The following is a 24,984-nucleotide window of genomic DNA, read 5'->3' on the forward strand; positions in this document are numbered from 1 at the left end:
CGCTGTCAAATAAAGCAGTTGACGGTTAGCTGCTTGGGGTCAGTGGTGAGCTGGTGCTGCTGGCTTCCTTGTGGCTGACGGAGAAGTGGATGGGACTGGTTGGAAATGATACTCTACTCCCCTTGCTCAGAAAGCATGAAGTGTTGGGTGGTTCTCTCTTTTCTTAAGACACCGCCAATCAGTAGGAGCCCATCTTCTGCTGCTGTTGGATGGTTACAGAGGCTATTAAAATGCTGATGTCATGACTTTTATCTGTTTTACATGACTCATGGTGGTACTGGACACGAGAGACCTGCTTTTGAATACCTATAGCGGGATTAAGCTATCTGCAGCTGTGGCAGTGCTTGGAGAAACATGGAAGCTATGGTGGAGACAAACAATTCTAAGACAAAGAATGATTCTTCTGGTGATTTCTACTTTTAATCAGTAAAGTCTCAAATATATTGGAAACTCACATTTCTACAGTCACCTCTATCTAGGTCATACAGTTGTGATTGTAGAGATGTGCAAGCTCAACAACAACAGAAGAGTGCTGAAATTGAGGACTCTCTAATGGTGTTCAGTCCTGCCCTGGGATAGAGTCAGACCTTGGCAGACTTGTGGGTACACTCCAACGCCCCAGTGTTGCTAAACAGGGAATCTGCTGGAAGTGTTTTGGAGGCCAGCCATGCAGGTTAAGTAGGGACAATCTTGCAGCTCAGTGAGTAATGAGCACAGAATCTAGGGTCTGCGAGTGACAGGAGTGGGAGGAAGCTATGTTACTGTTGGATATATTTCTATTGTAATTTTAGCTTGGTTTCCCATGGAAAAGATGCATTCGGGACTGTGTTGTGTGACTGTTGGGTTGTCTCTCATGCAGAAAAATTTTGAGCCAGTTGGCCCACTGACAGTGGGATGGAGGTCACAAATATGTTACGGTCCTGCATGTTTAGTGAAGAGAAAGGAGCAGAGGAGAGTGAGACCTCTCCATGAGGGAAAGGGCATGGGGTGACTTAATCTGTTTCAGACAGGAGAAGTCGCACAAGTGCAGGAGATGTTGTAAGTGTCCCAACCACATGAGATAATTTAGGTAGAGCTCACAGCGAAACGTGAGGTGCATCTGTTAAGAAACCCGACTTCCTTCATTGTACTGCCTATAGAATTTTTTTTTAGATGGTAACAAAGGCATCCAGAGTAGCAAAAGAGATGTTAAATCCTGTTGTCACCCATCCTTTATATAGTCTAAGGTCTAAAAGCAAGGACTTTATATTCTGTCAATGCTATAAAGCACTGCACAGTCTGGGCAGGCATTTTTGAGAAAACTAATTTCTAACAAAATTCAAGGGACAAAGCCTTTCACCAAATTCTTGCCTACTAACCACAAAGGGTTCCTCTGCAGATTGCTTTGATGGGGCTCTGTTCTTCTGTGGCCTTTTAACTATTTGCTATTCCGATAGCACACAAATAGGTAGTAAAGTGTTATACAAAGCAGCATTTCACTTGTCAGCTGCACCCCTGCTGTTGATGCTTCCCACTAGGGAGCCATTGAGTTAAGCGGTGCGTAGTCAGCTGGCTGTATTTTTCTTCTCTCCCATGCAATGACTTCACCTCATTACCTCCCAGGTGAAACTGGAGCTGTCTGCATCAGCAACCTGCTTCTGATTTCAAAGAATGAGTTAGGATTTATGACTGTTGACTGTGAAAGGCAGGGGCATTGGAGCACTAGCCTATTTTAAATCTATTAAACCAACTTTTTATTGCAATCACCTCTTCCGGAATTAATTGTTCAGCTTTCTTGGTCAGTTTTGTTTTCAAAGACTGCAGTAGAAAGTTGTAGAACATAGGAAAGGAAAGGAGAGAAACACTACAGAAGAAAACACATGTTAAAAATCTTTCCTGTGAGTCCTGAGAAATGGCACAGTAATCCTAGATGTAATGTTCAAATAATGCTTGCAGCTCTCCGTTTATCAATTTAAAAAGTGTATAGCTATATATTGAAGTATGCAGAACATAAAAATGCATTAGTAAAAGAAGGGGGAATAATACTGGTTTGCTTGCTTCTCTGCTCTAGCAGCTTTTTAGATAATGCAGACTGAACGCTTCTAATTGTCTTTGTAAGATACGTTTGAAAATTCATCAAACCCTTACCTATTATTCTAAACCAGTTATTTAAAAAGATGTAAATCCTTTCATTTCTATGGAGATGAGCAGTGACAAATAATTACAAGTGTAAGCTAGGATCAAGTGTATCTGCAAATAAAAGCCTGTGCTCTCCCAGGGCGTCTGCAGCTCGAGAGTGCCTGAATCCAGGCTGCCCAGTGAGAGGTTTCTTGGCATTCATGTCCTAGTAGGGTAATCCTATGCTGACAACACTTACGAAGAAGAAATCTTTTTTCTTCATTTTCCCTCAGCATTCAGCATAACCTATTTAATGCAGAGGCAACAACTAAAGCAAAACATCACAAGCTCAGCTTGTTCCGTTTCTCCAAAACCCAATGTAAAAACTGAGGAAGTTGGATCACATGGAGCAATTTCACGTGTATTTAAGGCAGCTGCAGGCAAACAATGAAAGGAGTGAAAAAATGGTCTCAAATCCTGTCCCCAGGCGTAGTTTCATACCTCTGCACATGGTGCTATTTGCAGCGCTGTTTCTTATGGGCCCCAGGTGGGAGAAGCACTTCCCACAGAGCCCTTGGGAGCTCTTAATGTGATGGTGCTCTACCAGCTTGCATGCCTTGTTTCTAATCCTCTTGGAGGTTACCAGCTTTCCATTAAGAACTGCTCTGAAGACACAGAAAGCACTGAAAATGTGGTCATACCAATTGCTTGAGAGAAGTGCCTCGTGAAGCTGACAGAAGTGGTACAGGGTTGTAGGGAGCTGGTTAATCCTGACTGAGGATGCCCAGCTTCTCCAGCCGACCTAAAGGTGCTTCTGAGGTCGTGTCCTTTTTTGGTTGTGTAGGTTTCTCTGAAAAAATATTTAGCTGACATAAACCTCTGTTTGATGACTTCTTAATTTCTAAGCATTTCACATGTCCTGTGTTACAGGGAAGAATAGTATGATTTGGTTTGTCCTTCGTTCATTGATCAAAAGGAGAAAAAAAAGGAAAAAAAAAAAGATCAGCAGAGAAGTTCCTGTAGGCATAGCTCAGGGCTGTAAAGATGCCTCCTGAAAGGCAAAGGCTCTAGAAGGCAGACAGGACAGGACCCAGCACTAAGTGGGAAAGCCCGGGAAGGGCATCTCCCCGAGCTCAGAAATTGTGACACCGAACTGCTCCCGCTGTACTGCTGCCTCACCCTTGCCTGCTTCTCTGGGCTGTGAGTTCCTTGGGCAGGGATCATGTGTCTCTGCCATCTGGCGCTGTCATGAGTGCTATAATATATAAAATATTTCAGTGCCCTGGTGAAACATGTGAAAACCTAGAGGGCACCTTGAACAGGTGTGAAAAAAAAAGTAAAAGGGGTGTTTCAGTGTGAGGAAATGGGAAGTAAATTTTACACTTTTGACTCTACCCCACTAGTGTCACTTAAATAAAGTGCTGCTATGAGGCATGGAACCACCAAGGAGGTATGAATGAATCGATAGCCTGGTAGCTAAAGGGTGCACCTGAGAGGTGAGATGATTTTTCTAAGGTGCATTCGGAGACTTGAACTAAAATGCCCAGAGATCAGTATCTTGCACTGTTCTGGTGGAGTCTGAGAGAAACTGCTCCCAGAACAGTCTGAGTGCTAGAGCAGTCTCTGGGGATGCAAGATGCAGGTTTGGCTTCTTCAACACAGGGGAAGGACCTGGACCTGTGATGCCTACTGCACCGTGGTAGGTGTAGGTACTCCTGGTTTTTCAGTGCCCGGTGGGAGACTACTGTTTCTGCAGCCGCTGTTGAACCCGTGTTTTAATCAGACGGAAATTAAACTCTCCTTCTCCTCACCAGTATTTTACACTGGAGTAGATTCAGAGAGTTAAATAGTTTAAATATGACCCAAACAATTCTTATTTTGCAAATAATTGTTGAAAAGTATTTGCTCAGCCCTGCCCGTGGTAGTGCTAGAGCTTTCCTTCAGCCCATATCTCATCGCTGTAAGTTAGCAAAACAGCAACAACCCCAGTTTTTCAACAGCGGCGCTAGTTCTGCTCTCCTCAGTTGGTAGAATTCAATTCTTTGTGATATATCCATCACACGACATAATTTTGCTAGGGCAAAAAGGGGTGTCACAGCTGCGTAGCTGCTGGCACTGCTCGCGGGCAGAGCTGGTGCGCTTCCCCAGGGCAGGGCAGGCGGCAGCCGAGCAAGGCAAGGGGCATGGGAGGGGTCCTCAGCGTGGTCTCCTGGTTAAGATGACTGCAAAAACTACGTGTGGATAGCCGGAGATGGTCCTTCCCTCTTGGAGAAGGATGGCTGTGGTCCATGTGCGGTCAGCGGGGACCCCCGCATGGCTAGCAGCTGGGGTGTGAGGGCAGGAGGGAAGGGGGAGCACAGGGGAGGTCGGGAGCAGCCGTGGCGTTGGCTCCCCACGTACAGGCTTGGCTTCTCTTTGACAGTGTACAATTTCCTCTTGCTCCTGTTGAAACAAATAGTACTTATGTCTCCCAGGCATGCTTTTTAGCCAGGATTTTGTCTGGTTCAAAGTGGGGAGGACAGCGGACCACAGCCTTTGCCACTGGGTGGGACTGATGCTTTCAGGCCACTTACTTCCTCCATATTAAATAGGGCAGAAAGTAACATTGTGCTGTGCTAGGTATTTTTTGGCAGAAAAATTGCAATTCGCTAATGGCCTTTCCCCAGTTAAATGCTGTACAACTACATTCTTGTAATTAATATTTAATCGGACACTAATAGCACTTTATGCAGAATTCAGATGCGCTGGTGAGACCTTGCTGCATCTCGGAGCTTTGGGCTGTTGTGCTGCTTAGAGAACAGTTGTGTGAGTATTTTAAAATGATACATTGACAGATAGCTCTGCTTACATCTCTGCAGTCAGTGTAGATGTAATATATTTTAACACAGGTAAACGTGACTGCAAGTTGTTTCGCTCTGTGAAATTTTACAGCACTGACAGCAAAAGAAGACCTTTTGAGGACACACTTCCCTTTGGAAGACTGGACAGTATATTTAGGAAAATATCGTGGTTATTGGAGTGGAACTGGCACTTATCGTTTCTTTTTAAGATTTTACCTACAAAATTGAAGGTTCATAAAAATGACACTAAGTTTTTCTCTTTCTTTTCTCTCCTTTCTGATCATCAGTTCTCTTAACCGTGCCATCAGGTGACACGGCTTGATCTCTTGTGTTCCTGAGAATGAAACTTTGGACTGCACTGCTAAACAGAAAGCCTTAAAGCCAAGCCACAATTAAAATACTCAGTGAAATTAAATTGAAAGCTACATGTGTACAATTAAGAATAATAATGGGGGAAATCAATCTTCCTGGTGAAGCGAGTGTTGACATACTAGATATTGCCTTTCAGGTTTGAATGAAAATGCTTATAATGTTTTTCTTCAGTTGTCATTCAACCCAATGTTAATTACACTGTAGGGTTTCCCCAATGACATGTTTGTTGAGCTTTATGTAAGTGACAAGATGATTATGTCTAAAAGATTTGTAAATGTGTTGGCTTTGAGGGCTTAAATATTTGTGTAAATGATTCTTCCAAAAGCTGAGGAATGCTTGACATCTCCACAGATAACAGGATAACAGCTTTGTTACACACCCTGTTTTAGGGCTATATTTTGATTGTCTTGCTCATTTTGGTAGTTTCTTACTCCAGCAAAGCAGCCCTGAAAATCCGAGGGGCTGTTTCAGAGTAAGAAGCAAACCAGGACAGAGAAGATGGCAGAATCTGCCATGTAAAGAAGGAACTTCTGTTGTAGCTTTAAGACATATGTGGCTATGACACCTACTTCTCTGAGAGCAAATGAGGAGAAAATGTATCTGAAGTTAGTGTCTTCAAGTAGGGAGTGCCTCTTACCTGTGTGAAAGAGGTAATTTGTTTGGGCAATACGTTTAACAGAATTCTGCAAAGTTATTTTAAAGGATGAAGTTTCATAATAAGCATCCTGATTGAAATCAGTGTGATCTTAATAGGAATAATATTCTAACGATTTGCATTTCTAAGTTGCTCCTGACACATTCAGTTACGGAGATGTGTGTAATGAATGTGAATGCCAGGATGACGGCCTAAAAACATTTAGCAACTTTCCCCCAGTTTTTCTATAAATTAAGAAGAGTGTCTTAGACCAAAAAGAAAAGTGGAATAAAGGAATATGTGAAGCAGGGCAGAGAAGAGAGAGCTTTAACTGGCACCATTTCAGGTTGCACAGATAGAGAAACCTCCCAAGGAAGCAAACCGGGCTGCAGGCAGGAGCGGGGAAAGGGCAAATCCAACCTGTGCGTTGCGGCAGATGGCCTTTCCAGTCCAGCAGGCAATTTGCATGAAAGATAAGTTAGGACATTGTAAGTATGGTGGGTTTACACGATAAAGGGAGAGGATGCTTTCTATAGAGAGATCTGGGTGATTATTGAAACAGTGACATTGTCATAGCTCAGCAATGAGTTACTGCTGCATAAAAATTGGCTAATTTACTGAAAGTGAAAAAAAAGGTGTCTCTGGGCTGTCAGAAGTTCTGCCAGTAGAACTGCTTTTTTGAGACAGGGGCTTTTTGCAACCTAATAGTTATTTTGTTTGTCTAATAAAGATGTGAATCAGTTAGGCCATGGCACAGTGTTATGTTCTGAGCCAGCTTTTTCTGTAATCTTAAGTGATGCTACAAATAGATATTCCAAAGGATCTTCAGTTGTCTTGGAAAGAGCCTATCTTTGTTAGTCCTACCAGTGAAGTTCAGGCTGTGTCCATAAATCTTTCTGGTATTGATTAGGGTGAGTAGGGTGTTCAGCAAAAATAATTCAAGTCCTGTTAACAATCATACAATCCTATAACTCTCTTCTTCCCTCAAAGATCTCACAGTCCACTTTATTGACTTCAAGAATAGCTCAGGGATTTTTTCCACCTGCTAACACTGAAATCCAGCTGTTTCAGTGGTAAAACTTGGCAATTGGTTGGCATCTCAAGGCAAGTTTACTCTACACTTTACAGCAAGGAGAGGGGCTTGCTGAAACTGGACTGAAAATTTGAGGATTAAACAGTTTTAGGAAAGTATTCACTGATAAAGCTGGAATTTGATGAGGACCTGGGAAATCATGTGGCTTAATGAGTGTTATTTGCTAATTGGCAATAGCAGCAGGGCTGCCCTACCTTCTGGTCCTTCTGGAATCTGCTGGAAGCTGGTGTCGTGGGTGGCACTTGAGGCTATGGTGGTCTTCGTTCTTTAGGTTTTATAACTTCTTAGTAGTTTCAACAAATGAATTTATATTAAAGGAACTGAGTATATATTAAAGTATAAAAGCAGAATGAAGCAAAGTGGATTTGGTTCTAGCATCATTAGCCAGTAATTTCAGTGAGGTGACTGGAAGCACTGGAGTCACTGGCATTTTGTTTTATTTAAACTAAAGGCAAATGAGAACAGAATTGGATCCTTCTCATTCTGTCTTTCAAGTGTCTGTTACAATAAACTTCATGTGACCGAGATTGTATACATCTTTTGTTCTGTGTAGCTCTGAGCACGTTACTGCGATTCTGAAAATAACCACTAATCACTTCCTGAAGAATTGTCCTTTTTGATGAACTGCTGTGTATTTTCAGCTGCTTTTGACATTGTGCCACTAGAAGCTGGTTTGCCTTTCAAAAGTGTTTCCTCATCTGTAGTTTGAGGTTCAGCAGCACAATTGCCTGTGAGGATAATTGGCTTTGTCTGGAAGATTTAGAGATTACAAGGTTGGGTAAGGAGTATGAGGGAGGAAGATACTGGATGGGGTCCTTGGGATAATAAGATATACTAAATTTTCCCCCCTTCCTCTATATTGTTAATTTTGACGTGAGAGAAACTAAAATAAGAGGAGCTTAGCTACTGTTTTCTGATGGAAGGAGGTTTTCATAAAAATGCTAGTTCAACTGATGTGGTTTTTTGGAGGGCTCATATCAGCTCTGTTTAACTTGGTGCAGAAAGGCAAGGAGACCAGCCTGGTACACAGCTGGGCTGCAGCCCTGACTGCTCCTCCAGTGGGCTGCCTTCTGGCTACAGAGTTGTTCCCGTCTTCTCCTCCCCAGATGACATGCTTATATTAGATTGTATGTACATTTTGTTGGCATTTTGCTTGATACTGTTCTATATTACACTCTTACAGTTAGAAATTTCTCATTGCCAAGCCATCCTTTAATCCAAATTCTGACTTGAGTATAAGAAGTAATCCATGAGGGTATTGACTGAGCAAGTCAGCAGTTACCAATTAGAACAACAATTCTGAAATTTGCTGATTTGTAACCTAGAGATATTAAATGAAAAATATATAGACTATATGCACTAAGATGTGATTCAGTGAGGACATATGTTGCAAAGTAGTATTTCTGTGTTAAATCATCTGTCTTGAAGCTGTGGAAACTATAATGAGAAAAAGCATGATGGGTGCAGTATATAAATGCCCATCCTTCCCCCCCTCTCACATGTGACAGCCGGAGGCAGATGAAGGGGCACTGACACTCACCTGGCTGCTGGTGGAAGGATGCATTTTGTAGGTGGAGGTGTTTAATTGCCCGCTCACTTCTTTACATTTGGTCCTTAACCGGGGAACTTTTCCTTCACAAAACTGCTAATTGTTCTAACACAAGTCTATAAACATTCATTGGGGAGGTGAAATTGTGCATTTACAGTAGATTGTAATTTGAAAAGTAGCCAAATGCTGAGTGCATCCCAATACATTTCCCAAATTTACTTTAGCTTGAATATAATTAACTTCAGTGTCTATAACTTGCTCTGCCAGTACTGGCATCGCTGCCTATATTAACAGGGTGTTTTCACAGGTCAGGGTAATTATAGGCGGCATACCAGTCTCAAATGAGCTAATAAAGATAGCAAAGAGTTATGGCAAAATCCAAGTACAATTTAGCTTGTCAGGTAACCTTCTCGATGTCACGGGAATACTTTAATAATATTCACATTACAGTGAGCAAGTTACTACTTTTTAGACCAAGGATCCTCTCTTTTCTTCTTTTTTCTCGGAATTTCCTTATGGGTACAATACTGACTAAATATCCTGGTATTAATTCACAAAAACACTTCTCATGGTACAAAGCTGTATGAAATGCCTAATCTTGACATGCCTTGAGGATTTGGAAGTGGGATCAAAAAAGAAAGTGCCCCACCCTGAGAAGTCCATAGATAAGGAAAAGATGTATCATTTGCAAGACAAGCAAAAAAGAAGACTGTAAATAAGCAAAGGAAACATTTTCCTAGTGAGAGATAGGTAAGGATTGTTAGTAGGTAAGTCACATTGCCAGTCTCCTGACATATTTGTTCTGGAGTGACCATGCAGATGCCTATGAACTTCTGAGCATTTCGAACCTTATCAAGAACCTCCAAACTTGACCGGGAAGCGTGCAGGCTCTGTGGGTCGGCAGGGCTCTCGTGCTGCTTGTAGAGAGTGCTCTGCTTTTTCACCTGATGTTTCTGACTTTCTTGAGCTTTCAAAATATTGCTTCTGGGTTTTAGGGTTTTCATTACATTTTCTGCAGCTGACTCTCTGGAAGGTTGATGTGAGTGAGAGTAGGATTTCACCATAAGCTTCTGCCATGGTCCATTCATGCAGCTTTATAATTCTATAATATAGTGAATACAGTCCTCTAATATAACTAAGTTTTTAACTTTTGGATATAGTTATCATATTAGAGGATTGTATTCACTGTATTATAGAATTATAACTTTTGTATATAGAATCCAGAAACTTCCTGGAATCTATGAAGCAATGACAGGCCTTGGGAGAGTTTGCCTCAGACTCAAGAAAACTCAATAGAAACTCTTGTCTTCAGACTTGGCTGGTTTATCATCCACTTACCATACAGAAACGCGTTAATACAATTTACCTTCAGGAGGTTTTTTTTGTTTTAATGAAGTCAATGGTCAAGATGGCATTTTAGAAGTCTCAGAATAGAAATTTGGAAGACCTGATCTATGTCCCATTTGTGCTGTTAGAAGATTTGGAAAAGTACTGGTTAATGTATTTGAACTGGGAATGCTCTTCAGACTACTGAATAGGCTGGTGCCTGGATTTGCCTCGTGCTTCATAAGCATTGGGAATAAGAGTCTGATGGAGTAAGGCAAATGGAGAGTCTGTGTCATTCCTGGGGGTGAGGTGGGAGACTTTCTGGGGAGGTGGGTCACAAGTCCCATGTCCTTGGTGATATCTTTCGTTTTGCAGCAGAATAAGCGTGGAAAGGACAGAGAGGTGAGAGCAGTAACACAAAACATAAGAGTAAGTTAATTTTACAAGCTATAATGTTGTCATTCTTGTGGAATTGTTACCCAGGAAGACAGGTGAGCATTATTTATTTATAAATATGAAACAAAATCTGATGCCATTAACTGCACGTTAATGAAGTTACTAACCAAACATTTTCTCTCTTAACCTAAAAGTTGTTTCCTTTTCCATTGTCACCTTTATAAGATCTATGTGTTACCAACTAAAATCTATGCATGTGAGACAGGACCTGGTTCTGCTTTCATTTGTCCTGGCTTTAGCTTCACTGGTCTCAAGGATTTTGCCTCTCCATAGAAGTGATAACTGTTGCAACCTCTTGAAGTGATTTCAAAGTGAGAGTTAAAAAGTGAGATGATACGGAGTGAGGGTGGGCTTTTGTGTGTACATGCATGTGTCACATTAAGGCTAGGAGGTCTTTGGTGCTATTTCTGTAGTGGCTTCCAATAAAATGGGTTTGCTCTGCCAGGTGGAAAGTAGAATTGACATTTTGCTGAGTCTGAGGCAAACTCTTCCAAGCATCTTATTGTCTGCTGAGGTTTGTTTGTCTACAATGTACTGCTACCAGATGCTGTTTCACCATTTCTGAGAGCTCTGAGACCAAGAGGTACATTTCTATAATTAATAATAGAAAACAATTTCCTTTTTAATTTTAACGATGTCAGAAAAGATCCAGTCCATCATGCTTTGTGAACCAGCTCCTGGCAGCTGCTGAATAATAGAGAGAAAACTCCAGCTTGCTTTCTCTCTGGTTGGAGGTACCATGGTCCTTGTTATTCATTAGGCCCTGTTTTCATGCAAGTTCATTAAATAGAATTGGTGAGTGATAGGTACCTTACTGCCTGAAGGCCACTTTGATTCCCATGTTTTAGTGTTATCCTTCTGCCACTGTATACTCGCAAGCACTTGAGGAAGCAATAACTACAGTGCAAGTAAACTTGCTGAATTTTCTGACATTCTTAATGATCCCTAGGAAACTGGCTTCCAAATTTGCAGTTGCATGCTTTTCAAATAGTGTTATCAGTAGTTACCCTGCCAGGAGAAGGAATACAAGTTCCAGAGTTTCTGGTTCCAGAGATTTGTTTGATGCTTTGCTTTGGCTTCCCACTGCAAGCTGGAACAATGTCATCTTTCTTGTATCTCTCTGGTGTTGCCATCTGCCATTGGGGTTAGCAGGGAACTCATTTTAGAATTGGTCAAGCCGTGTGCTGGTTTGGGACCTTGGCTCAAAAACGGTGCATTGCTGAACTGAGGGCAAGCAGAGCACTGAACAAATTAAACCTAGAAGTGTATTTCCTTCTTCCAGCTTAGATTTGAACTTAACTTTAATTTTGGCGTGTGTATTGCTATACATCTTGGAGGATTAATTAAATGTGGCTATACTTCTGTAGTAAAGATGAGTTATACTTCAGATTTATACAAGAAGAAAGCTGTCCTGCTTGGAGCTCTCACAATGGAGGAGGGCTACTACCAAGACTTTAAGCCACCTTGACACACTTGTGAGTTTGGGCTCCTCTCTGGAGGTCCCTGGCATAACACTGACCTGAAGCCCCAGCAGGGCTCTGGGACCTGTTAAGCTATGGGCGATATGCTTCAGCAGACACCCACCTAAAATTTCTGTGGATACAAGAGGACTCAGTAACAGAGGGACTCCGTGTTGGAGACAGGACAAGGGAATATTTGTTTTCATATACATGTCTAGGCAAAATAGTTTATTCTCTTAAAATAAGAATGCTTCTTATAGGTCTGTATCAAAGCTGGTGTTATACCATGAGCTTCAGAGAACATTTTTTTAATGGGTGGCTTTTGTAATGTTAAATGGAGGCTGACTGTAGCTTTGTATAAAGGAGGAGCTCAGCTTGGGCAGGAAGTGGCAGTCGGGCTGAACAGGGAAAAGTGGCTTTTAATCACCGGGGCACAGGAATAGCCTTGTTGGATTAAGTGCAAACCTGAGGGTAAAATAATGAAGAGCAGAGAGAAGCATCATTAAATATCAAAAGCAGTCATTTAGAGAGCGAGCCTTCCAAGGAATTTAAATTAATGGTCAAACCCTCCAGCTCCAGAAGGCAACGGAGGAGTGACATATGAGTCATCAAGGCTACACTGGCTTTGGATAAAAGGTAAGAATCTAGATTTGAGATAAGGGAAGCAGAAGAACAGAGGAAAGATTTTCAAGGTGTCTGTCTAGAATATGGTGGCTCCATATAGGGAGCTGGATTGCCAGCCCTCTGGCTAGCCTTAGACCTAGAAGTGAGGGCTTACCTATAGGACAGTTACTACTGAAAATTAGGGCATTTTTCCTCAAAGCTGATAAAGGTTGCAAGAAGAAAGCAAGCATTCAGAGCAAAAAACCAGGATTTCATGGTGTACTCTCATGGCTGATCTCTCCTTGGTATCCTGGATGAGAAGCAGTAGGCAACTAGACAGGTATTAATTTAATAAGTATATTGCTGTTTCATATTAGTTTTAGTTATAACCTTTTGTTTCTGATTTGTTACCCAAAAGTATAACCGTATGTCTTGCCCAAAGGCATTTTTTAAAACCGTTGTGCTTGCCCAGTGTAAAGAAGAGGCTGAACGAGCTAGCAAATAGCTGGCAAATAGTGGGTCCTGTATATTCATGGTGCTAGCGGGACGTGCAGCACCTCTGTGGGACTTGTGCCTTATAACGAGTAAGTATACAGCTCCAGGCTGTGAAGATCAGTGTGAAGCTGGTACTGTCAACTAATGAGAGTTTGGGAGGAATTTTTTTTGACAGCAATAATATGGTGCTTCTTCTGACTGTGATATGACCCTTATGATGCTGCTTGACGGCAGTGTGACAGACCATGGTCTGCAGTGTTCTTGGGCAAGAGGAGGAATTTTGTCACAAAATCATTGTTTTCTTTGATAGATGAAATTGTGAAAGAAGCTGGGTGATGAGACTGAAAGTAATCAAGAAGAATCTGTAGTTTAACAGAGCTCAGTTCATAGGTTAAACCTACAAACTGTGCTCCGAACTTGTGTGTTCTGAGGGACATCCCAACCTTGAGGATGGGAGGCTTGGGGCTGGAAGATGGAGATATGTTTGACAAGTAGAAAAACTCTAGTTCTGATACTATCTTGTAAGCAAGATTAACTTTCTTGATGAGTTGACACATTGTCAAACTGTAGAGGCTACAATCCAGAATAAAGCAAAATTAATATAAGGATATTGATCAAGCTGTGGACAGAGCAGTCACTCTGCTGCAGGACTTGACTCTCTTCTTGAATGAAAGAAAGAAAGAAATACGCTTTTAAAATGCATGCTGCTGATGGACAGAACCTAGCTGGGAGTTTTGTTTTGCTAACAACCGCCAAGTTAACAGAAAGACTCATTTAATTGACCATGTCAGACTCTGTTTTGTGATAAAAGATGCTGTGTCTTCATTCAAGTACCAGTGAGGTGGGTGTTTTCCTTCAGTTGCAGTCTAATTTTGCACTAATATAAAATGAAAGGATACTGCAAAATTGAGCAAAGATATTAAAATTTGGATCCTTTATGCAGCCATCTTCTCAATCTTGTCTCACACAAAATACTCGAGTAGAATTTCAGTAAGAAATGATTTTGTGACTAGGAGCATCATCTATCCAACTTCGCATAGTTGGACTCAACTCAAGATTCCTGGCAGTCCTGAGTACTAAAAACCTCTGGAAAAATGGGCCAACTTGTCCTAAAGATGGACTGAATGCCAAGGAACAGGAACATCAGATTATTGTAGCCTGGTTTCCTAATGCATTTTCTTATGCTGTTAGCTGACGTCTAAGAAAGCACCAGTGCCAGCTAAAGCTTTTCTTGTGACTGTGGCATTGCAAAGAGCATTCTCTAATGTCTAATAAAAGGTATGTCCTCATGATGTAGTCTCTCCCTCAGCAGGGACACTGCTAAGGTATCTCTTCTCTATTATTTTCATGAAGCTTGTGGAAACTTACCAAGTTTCTCACCCCTACTGCACTGTCTGGAACCAGACAGTAGGTCCAAAGAGTTACTGTGGGCTGGGAAAACAGACACAAACTGTTACACACCTTTTCCTGTGTGATCACCTATGTCTAGTTGGTGTGTGGAATCAGCCTAAAAATAGTGTTTAAGAGTCAAGAAGTCCTTACATTAATGGTTGCTGGGAAATGCAATAGAAATGACAAGTAGAGCAGCTGACTAGAAAATATTGGTTTAGCAATGTTGTCCATGTTAGCTTATTAAAATGTTGTGCACTCTTTTCCACCATTTTATTCCCATCTTTGCATCATGCATCTAAGTTACCCATTGATTATAGTGGCTATTTGTTAGCTTTTGGGTGAACTGTAGGAAATTTTCTCCCTTTCCAAATAGCAGGGCCAGCAGGCTATCCATGCTGGTGGTGCTTTAGCAGTCAGGCTCTTTCTAAAGAAGGGAGCAGTCTACCAGATGTTCGGCCACGCCCTTCTGTGAGATGAGCTGTGAAATTCCTGTGCACCTTCTGTTACTCTTTCCTATTCTGAATGAGTTTTCTTTGCTTAAACTCCACAATTCTCTTGATGAGTTACTGGATTGGACTGGCTATTCTGGTGTTTCCTATTGGCCTTTAGAAGAAAATGTGAATAGTGTTCTTAGTATTGTAAATAAATATTTTTAATAAAGTTTATAAAAGTGAAAAATGGATTTCAGAATGAAAGTCATTTGTATTGTCACAGTGCAGATAATTGCATTTATTGGCAGAGGTAGGCCAACTGTGAAAATCTGGTAGAAAAAAATTAACTTCAATAAGTAATACAAAACTGAGGTTTTTTAATTTTTTTAAAACATTGTAAAATTCTGCTAGTTTGTTAATAATTCAGGGAAACATGAACAGGTGAGAACAAGTACTCCACTACTCAGAACTGCACTTTTCCTGGCGATCAGGAATAGATCCAGCTTTTCCCCCATCGAATGTTTTTGGCAATGCCTCACATTCTTGCAGTGTTTGGCAAGCTTTCTTAATCCCCTGTCTTACTGTGTGGCCCATCTTCCAGGCAAACTTTTGCAACACTTGCTACCAAGTCACAGATGAATGCAGAAGTAGTTGGCAGAACCAGACATCCGGAGGTAAAGGACCTCTGTGTATTTTGGCATATTCCTTGACAGCTTCTGGAAGGTCTTCTGCAGGTAATGTTTGGTATTTCCAGTATTGCCCATGAGTAAAGCACAAAATTATCCCAGTGATAGGAAAAAAGGCGTAGAGATTAAGTATGAAGAGAATTCTCTCTAATGTACGTAAGACACTAAGAAAGTGAATTAGACTTTGCTCTTAATACAGTTTAACCTGTGCTAATAGTAAAAAAAGTCTTAATTCATCCTCAAAGCCAAGGAAATCTGGCCCTGAGAAAGTGCCTTCAAATTAATCACACTGCATTATTTAATGGCTATAAAATTATCAGTCCCTTTGGTGTGTGTTAACAGGTTCCCTGTAATTGCTGCACGGTTTTCTAAGAGAGGAGAAATTGTAATATTGTTGTTTAGCACATTAATCAGAAGTGGAGTTTGATGTGTTCTAAAATGATATTCAGGTTACCAATAACAATTCCAATCTGTCATATAAAGAGATGTTTTTCTTTTTCTTTTTTTTTTTTTTTTTTAAGTAGCCTGATTGTAGCCTGCACAGGTATTTTCAGCAGTAAAGAAAAAAAGTCTTAAACACTGTCATTGCTGAGAACCTTTAAGTGTCCAAGCTACCCAGCCTCTGAAAATTGCTATAATTGTTGTGCTTTCATCCTTCTGTAAAGGATCTTGACTGTGTGAAGCATAGTTTGTAAGCTGACCTTGGGTTCTCCATATGCATGACTACAGCTGATGATGAGTTTTCTGCTGCTCATCCCCCTGCCAAGTAACTCGCTTTCACACACTGCTAAATTCACCTTTTTTTCCCTCTCACTGTCTTCTAAGCAAGTACCGTGATCTGTATATATTTCTGATCTCCTCTCTTCCATTTCTTTGCAAAATACTCCATTTCCACTATTTTTTTTCCCCCACTAGCACTTGAATTTTTGTCACGTTTGTCCAGTAATGGGCTGATAACATTGGCATCTTGGGAGTGATGGAGAATCAAAACAGAACAGGGTTCCTCAGACATACAGCTGGGTGACTGAACTGATTCACATTGCAAAAGGGGTTAATTAGAAGTTAAAGACTCTTCAGTCTCTTACATTTAGTGAATGCCTTCCTGCTTGAACTGGGGATGATTTGAGATGAACTTTTCTGTTTGTGGTTTGACAGTAGTAACAAAAGTATCCTAACATAAAACCATAACTTGAATAACTTGTTTCATTTTCTGACTATTTTGACAGAAATTAATAAAAAGATTAATAAAAAATCAGACATTTTAACTTTAACAATCACATGGTGTTTATAATTATCTGTGTGAATGAGCTGAGGCTTCTTACCATCAGTATTTACTCTGGTCCCGTGGCTTAACAAGACAAGAATAATGAAAAAGCAGTGGGGAGTTTTTAGCAAAGCTTCAAGCTATTGAGACAAATATTGTCCTGACAGCTACCTTTGCTCTAAGCTGAATCAGATCAGCTGTTGTTGTGCTTTGTCTGAATCAGAATTTAAACAATTCAGTGTCATTTTAAGTACTTTGTTGTTGGAAAATACATTTTTAGACTTGAATTTAAAAAATAAACTCCACTGATGCACTCAGAAGGGGGAGAAAAGCTACGGGGGCCTACCAGGTAACCCTGTGGTGTAAATTATGGAGTGGCCAGCCCTGTCATGTCCTTTTGGCAGGCTGGCTGCCTCCCGAGCTGTCCGGAGGCAAGCAGGGCGCTCCCGGGTGATGCACCAGGCCCTTGGATGCGTGAACGTGCTCACTCTTCACTTCTGAGCAGGCTGCAAGCACATTTTAACGCAAAACTCTGCTACTGAAGGGTAAATGAAGTGAGAAAATATAATGGGCAAAGCCTGTCCAATGGCAGAGCTGTCACTGACTTTGGCAGGCAGAATTTTACTCTTGATTTTTATCTTCTTTCATTTATTTTTATGAGTGAGCCTGCTTGATAACATGATAAACAGGATCGGAAAGGAGCTCACGGGGTCTCGCAGGACACCAGCCTGCTCCAGCTGCCATCACGTGCCAGGCACAAAATGACTTTTACATACGTAGCATTTTCTAGAAATTCCGTATGTGCTGCCGCTAACCAGGGTGAAGAAATGTGGGCTTATTTGTATTATTTCTGTTAAGCTTTTTCTATCATGACTTTGCTCTCATTCCGTCCTCTGAACAAGGAGTTGACATTAGAAAAGGGAGACATCCTCATTGCTGTATGCATGTGTGGAAATACAGATTTTGAAAGCTGATCTTTGAAAAACTTGAAATATCCAAGTCAAGGCTAGCTGCATTTTCAGTCTTTTTTTTTTTAATTCTAAAATTACTGTTTTAACCCCTCTGCTCTGGAATGCCACAGGACAGATTTATTTGGTGGTTTATCTAAGTTTCTAAATTACATGTAGGACACGATGCCACATGCTTTCTCTTAAACTACTAGTTTCTTTTCCCCCTGTTCTCCCCTTCTATTTTCTGCTGTGGCTGTAACACCTGCTTTGTGTATCTGCTGAATACTTTGTCGCTTTGTTTCTTCCTAATTAGATCTGATGAAGGGCTTTCCCTCTCTTATGCCAGAAGATTTGGCTCAGGCTTCCAAAGCACAGATTATTTGAAGGATTTATTTTCTTTCCAACAGATATATTCTTTATCACATTAGATTTTTCCGGCTTTGTCCTTTACAGCAAGCAGCATAAAATTAAACCAATACAACCTTTTTAAAACTGGTTTAGCTGTTATGTCTGTGTTGATTCAGGAGCTATTTATTTATAAATCATTTCAAGATAAATATTCACTGATTATCTTTTTTTTTCCCCTTGATGACTGTGTAATTTAAAGCTACTATGTTAAATTTGGGCGTTGTTACATTATACAAATACTGAAAGCTTAAAATATAAACTTGCAAACCAGGGAACAGACAGCAGGAATAAATGTGCTGTGTGAATTGTACAGATGCCTATTATTCTCCTTGTAGCAAGTATTATGATGAAGCTGATCTGAATTGTAACCAAGCCATCTATAAGAACTAATGGCTGGAGGTTAAAGCAATGCAAATTCCATTTAGGAGTGTGATGTCCTGAAGGGCATATCGGAGGAAGGTTCACTCCATAGCCACCCTGCATCTTTCACTGTTTGCCTCAGCACTGGCTGCTGGGCTCATAAGAGATGTGATACAAGCCTCAATGGAGCTTCTGGTCTAACCTAATGTAGCTGCTCTTATGAATTAAATAAAGCATGATTTTTGAAAAGCTGATGGCCACTGATGAAGACAAAATGCGGTGTTTTTATTCCCAGAGCTTTGCTTTCACATTTATAATGAAATCTGAAACCAGGTCAGTTTTATGCTTCCTTTTTTTGCTTATGTGGAGGCGGATATTTTTCACACATCTGCTTTTTTTGGTGCTGAGTTCTATATGGATCAAATCTTAAGTAACTTAGCAACAGATTAATATTTTACTGACTGTGTCTACCCAGTCTGTTGTGGGTTGCTCAGTCTCTGAGCTCCTGGTGGCCTGAAGCCCACAACCAGTAAGGGTGGGCTGCCCTGGCTGAGCTAGTACAGCTTTGCAGGGCTCGGGCTCTGGGTCTGCCACGGGGGTCGCTGGAACCAGGGTGCCACTTGCCAGGGCAAGGACAGAAGTTGCTTGCATGTGCGTGCTGTGTATTGTGTGGATTCACCCACAGCCAGCCAGGAAAAGCCTCTCTATCTGACAAAAGAACCCTGATTAAACAAATCTGGACTTTGTTTGCTAAACTCCTTCTGTACACCAGCAAACTCTTAGTTTATTTATTACCCTTTTCACCGTAATATTTACCACTATCAGTTAATAGAATATTAACTGTTAAATCATTTGTAGAAAGAGGGCAATTTTTGCTTTCCAGGAAAAGTATTTTCCCCATTTTTGGCCACATGATATTTAGTGTTCTTCCCTGCCTAGCTGCTGCGATTTCTTTAAAAAAGTCAGGCTGTAAATAGTTCCGTTTCCATGCAATGTTGAGCACAGTGGAATTTCAGAGTTTGAGACTGCATCTAGAGGGATCTAGGCTGCTTTCTCTCCTTCTCTTCATCCCTTCTTTCAACAGACTGATACTCTGATCCCTATGACACCTTTGCATGGGATTATGTGGACTGCAAGAAACAGAATTTGACCAGTGGTTTTTAAGGTGGGCATTACATCTGCCAAAGGCTGGAAACAAGGATAATATCCTAGACCAAGGAAAGATAACAGTATTTGAAATATTTTGTTCATTTTCAACTTCTAGACTGGTCAGCGACAATAAAATAAAAGTTACAGACTTTTATTTGGTGTGAATGAGTATTGGATGTGTGTGAAAGGATCACCAGTAAGGCATTATTTTAATGCATAACAGATTCATAAGCCTGTGACACATTTTATGTGAAGAATTTGTTCAGTGGGCATGGATTATGGATATGGTACTAGGGGTGCTGCAGTGTTAGCAGAATACAGTAGAAGCTACTTCTTTTCTTCCTTGCCTTCAAAAAGAAAATGCAGTCTCTATAGCAGCGTGTACCTTCCTGTTACAAAGCAAGAAGCCAGAAAGGCAGAACAGAATTTTCCTCTGAAAAATTCTTTTTACTACTTTTAACTACTTTTTTGCGCTTGGTTAAAGAGGTTTTGCTGTCATTGGACTTGCACACACACTCATCCCACTTGGATTTCTCCTGTCCTCCACCCTGTCAACAGTCACATTTCTGTAGGGTGAAGATGAAGTGTGGAGAAAAATGATTTGTGTCTTCTCTTCCCATTTTTCCATTTTTTCTTCCTTTCATGTTTATACAAAGGCTGAATGAATTTTCAGTGTTTTTGCATGCCAGTTTCTTGCTTATTAGTTGTTTTCCAGTGGCAGCCACAGGCCCGCACTGCGTGCACAGACATCAGATTGGCAAAGGGTGCAAGAAAAGACAATGCCCTCTAGGGAACTGAGGCAAAGAAAAGCAAAGTGGCTTTCCCAACATCAGGCAGAATTATGTCCCAAAGCTGAAATTTGAGGTAAAAAAATTGAGTTTTTCTTAAGTGCCAGTGCAGACTGTCCTCTCTTGGTGTGCATTTGATTTTTGAAACTCAGATCTTTTTTACTAAACCTTGTCCTCTGTATCTTCCTCCCAGTCACAGGCAGTTAGAGATTGAAGTATATTCTGAAGTCACAGACAGTCACAAAGAAGTGAAATGTAAGGAAGTGAGAGAACAGAGGGTGTTTTAGTTAAATCATTCAATTGCTCACTGAGGAAGTGCTAGTGTCTAGTTCCTATTTGTGGGGGCATGTTGGTATAGGTGCACCTATGCTATACGTACACCTATACTGATGGGAAGAGCATCTAGTACAGTAGCCTACTTTGATCTGATAAAGTAAGCTATACTGAAGGAAAATAATTTTACCAGTGTTTCTACCTTTATGTTGCTGAACTGTTTCTCCCTTCTGTACTAGGCAGAGTCTGTTTGTTGTACGGAAATGGTCTGACAGTAGATGTTCTGTCACCGTAATAAACTTGCTGTGGTTGTCCCAGTGTCAAAATAAAGCAAAAGTGAAGTTGAGTTAAAAAAAACTTGTTTCACATATTACTTCCTCGAAAAGAGAGCTTAGATGTGTGGGGCTCCTGTGGTGTTGGTTTGCTCTCTTCCACCTGGGTCAGATTTAGGTCTGCAGCCATTTTCTTTAACCAGTTATTGGCTTTGTTTTGACTGGGTCAGTCTCCACACCGCTGTGGTTGCCATTGTGGCGGGGGCACCAGCACCAGCACGTGCTGCCTGCAGAAGGTTGGTGGCTTGGCTGCAGGTGTCCACGTTCTTCCTCACATGGCGTGAGCTCCAGCCATCTGAAACCCACCTGCTATGCTGGGAAAAAGTGCTAGAAACTGCAGGAAAAAAACACAGCTGTCTGATGTCCCACCTATAGCCAAAGTACAGGAGTCAAATTTGGCACTTGGTTGGTTTGTCAGTGTGACAGGCTTGATTATAGCTGTCTTTGCTGTTTGTTGGTGATGAACAACAAGAAAAAACATTGGAGTGGTATATGATTATGGGAAAAGTTACTGAGAAAATACTGTCAGACTGGAAGGGGTGCCTATTTATTCTTAGAAGTCTGCTGCCAGTATCTTGTAATGTTTTTATGCTTGAATGTACATCTGAGTGTGCAGTTGTATGATCATCTGCATGACTTTTCTTTTTTCCTTTCTTACAGTGCATGCCAATTAAAGGCCTTGGATTTGTGCTCGGAGCCTACAAATGTATTTGCAAGGCTGGATTCTATCATCCCAACATCTTCTCAGTGGACAGCTTTCAGAGTAAGTGCCTTTGCTTGAGTTTAAAAAAAAAAGAAAAAAGAAAACAGAACTAGAATTAATAATGCAGGGCTCCTTTTTATCCTCATCAGGGTTATACAGTAAAATCCCAGTGGTCTGCAACTCTCGGATTATATAATTACTTAAGGAGTTCTAGCCCTTTGGTTTGTCATTCACGATACTCATAAGGATCCTGTAAAACATAGCCGCTTGAAGAATATTTGATTTGTAAATAAATTTAAAAACATGAAAAGAAGTCTTGCTATGGAGAATTAGAGATTTCTGGCATCTGTGCTCAAGCATAAGCATTGAGGGAATTAATCTAGTAATTTTCTCTTTGGTCAGGGCAAACTAGAATGCCCTAGCCTCTGGCTTTGTGCAGGCTTTAATTGTTTTCATTTTACTTCATTTGCAAAGGATAATCCAAAGGAGCATCCAAACTCTTAATACTTGCTGATGAGGAATTAGAGTTCGGTCGGGCTGCTGAGTCTCGTTGGCTGTATGATATGGATGACATATAGCCTACACTTGCCCAGAACACACAATGTATGGTACTCAGACTGTGATGCTCACAGTAAGGGAAACAGAACTCTGTTTATACTCAGCAGGGAAAATATATAAACTGCATGCCCAAAGTTGATGTCTATTACTTTCATCATATGACCAAAGCGTAATCTCTGCACAGATCTTGTGCCAAAATTGTTGCAGTTATACTAGTAGAGCTCATACTGCAGTCACAGGTGTAAAGCTGTTGCTTGAAGGTGTAACAGGGCATCCTTCTCTGCCTCCTACTTTTGAGTAAACACCATCCCCAGCTTTTTTGCACCATCCTTTAGCCAAAGGTTCATGTTGTCAGCTCCCTGCTGCGGGAGCAGTTTGTATGAGATGGGAATGACAATGAGTAGCTTTCACCAAGCTTGGTCCAGGACTGAGTGTATTATCTCTTGCCTTGTGTGAACATAGCTGTTCCTGTTTCACTATAAAAATACTTCTAGTAGTGTTCAACACTTCACGTGCACCTCTGTGATACTCACAGATACAGATTCAGGTGTTTTGTACTGATAAAGCATGTGCAGGATTACATGACGTGGTACTTGTAAAAGCATGCCCCCATGCTACAGAGCTGCAAATAAAGCTTCCAAGTTCCTTCCTATAATAGTTACTCTTGAGCTCTGCTTTCTTACATAAAAAGTGATGGGGATTATAGATGAAAGGCAAGTAACTTTTAGTACTAGGAAAGCTTTAGAATTCCCTATTTGTTCACAGCCCTGAGTTCCAGATATTAAATCCTTTGACCTGTGTCATGGGTTGACCTGTTTTTTATTTCAATCTGGTTTGCATATAGATTGGCCAAGATATCTTACCCCTAACTCAGTATATCTCATATATATATATATATATATATAAAAAAAAGAGAGAGAGAGATTTTGTCTCCAGTATATATATGTAGCATAAATAGCATAGTGTGTTTGTTCAACAGTTTACCTGGTGAGTGTTTGTTTCCCTTCTCTTTTCATATTGCGGAGTGTCACAGAAGGCAGCCTTGTGATAGTGCTTTTTCTCTGGGCTGTGTGAATCTTTTGATAGAGTAAGGATGATGTTTAGTTGCTCCTGCAGTGCAGTGAGTTACAGTGGAGTTGGTATTTAACTCCTTGAATGAGCATATAGGAATAAGCATTCTTAGATTTTTGTCATACCAAATGCCACAGAACACACAAAAATAATGTGGCTAGAGATCATAACAGCATTGATCATTAAGGATGAGATTCATATATCTCATATCAGCTGTCTAAAATCTATATGCTTGGTATGTATTAGTCACCTAGGTTTCAACTGCATTCAGCATCAGCAGCGCGGCTCCCCTGGAGGGTAATTCTGCTGCTTTAGAAAGGCCGAATTTGTCTTTAGATGGGAAAAGTAACTCTTCAGGCAAATAACCTTTTTTCTCCATTTACTATAGAAGCTATAGCTAACTATATATCTACCTTAGGCTGGATATTTAGATTCTGAATTGCTAACATAGAGTGAAATCTGTCTCATGAAAGTGTTTGCATATGCTGGTATTTTAGGGTGTGTAATTAAATGATCTGGGGCCACTTTGATTTGAGCGCGTGTTACTGTGAGCTAACATAAACATGACTTTTGAAACAGTCAGTAATAAAGAACTGCTTTAATTTATCCAGATGCAGCTCAATCTGCCAAGCTCTGTAGGTGATTTCAAAAAGTAAACAGTGAGACAGCTAGTCTGAGACTGGAAATGACTGTGAAGTAATGGGAGAAAAACCAGTGGTTCAAGGAAACTTAGCCCAGTCACCCAGCTGCATTCTGTAAAAATCAAAAAGGAAAAGATGACATGGTTAAAACGGCTGTAATATGCATTTGGAGGTTCAAAATGATGCTAATACAGGAATTCTAGACATGAATCCTGCAAGCAGTTTTAACAGAAACTGTCTGACCTGAAGATCTCTTTGTGGAAATAAGTTGAAGTCTGGTGATAGAGATGAAACCAAGTAAAATGGTACTCGTTTAGAAAGTATTCCTAGTGGAAGAAAATAAAGAGGCAGGAAAGATTTGCAGGTCTCAAGATGAGATGTAAGTAAGCAGATAGATAGATAGAAAAAATGACCAGTTTTGTATTTGTGTGGATTGAAAAATTGGATCAAGTGTGTTGTGTCTTGAAATGGGAGCATTTCTCAGTGATACTGGGATTCTGCACCACAGCAAAATATGGTTAACTACAGTTGCAGATTGTGCCTCAAGTGTCAGAGTTTTAAGCAGGGGCAAGGTTCTGCTTTAGGTCCAGATGAAAGTTTTGGTTGGAGTCTGAAAGATAGCTGTATAAAATGGCTTTGCATGGATGTTGGACACTCTACATGGTTTGCTGGTGGGAAGGCTTAAAAGATTGCTTATCTGCCTCCTCTGCAAACTCAGCTGGGGCTCTGAATGCCAAAATGGAATTTTGCATAAACAGTGTCCTCTGTAGGAAAGATTCTGCAAATTGGTTGCATTTCTGACTGAAAGCAGCGTGATGTTGGTGCTCCCAGGGGGGTTGCACATGTTGCAAGTTACCAAAATGTGTGGGGGTCAGGAGCACAGCTGAAATTTAGGCTGTTCTCTTACTGCATAGGAAGCCAGGTAGAAGAGCATTTTCCTCCCAAGGGTGAGTTTGTTCTTCAGAACTGACAGTACCAAAATATGTAAAACCTTTCTCTTTTTTCTGCATTAGTTAATGAGGACCCTGGGTACTAGTGGGGCACAGTTATTGC

General features: G+C 40.8%; 1 protein-coding gene across 2 annotated transcripts in view; it reads left to right on the forward strand.

Annotated features, from left to right (window-relative positions):
• Nucleotides 1-24,984, forward strand: part of GPR158 (G protein-coupled receptor 158) — a 206,752-nt gene that overhangs the window by 66,882 nt on the left and 114,886 nt on the right. For both annotated transcript variants that reach the window (XM_069777227.1, XM_069777219.1), the window contains exon 3: nt 21,619-21,721. In XM_069777227.1, coding sequence (XP_069633328.1) covers nt 21,619-21,721 — 103 coding nt within the window. The remainder of the gene's footprint in view (nt 1-21,618; nt 21,722-24,984) is intronic.

The sequence above is a fragment of the Haliaeetus albicilla genome, chromosome 2, assembly GCF_947461875.1.
Source record: "Haliaeetus albicilla chromosome 2, bHalAlb1.1, whole genome shotgun sequence".
Taxonomy (NCBI): Eukaryota; Metazoa; Chordata; class Aves; order Accipitriformes; family Accipitridae; genus Haliaeetus; species Haliaeetus albicilla.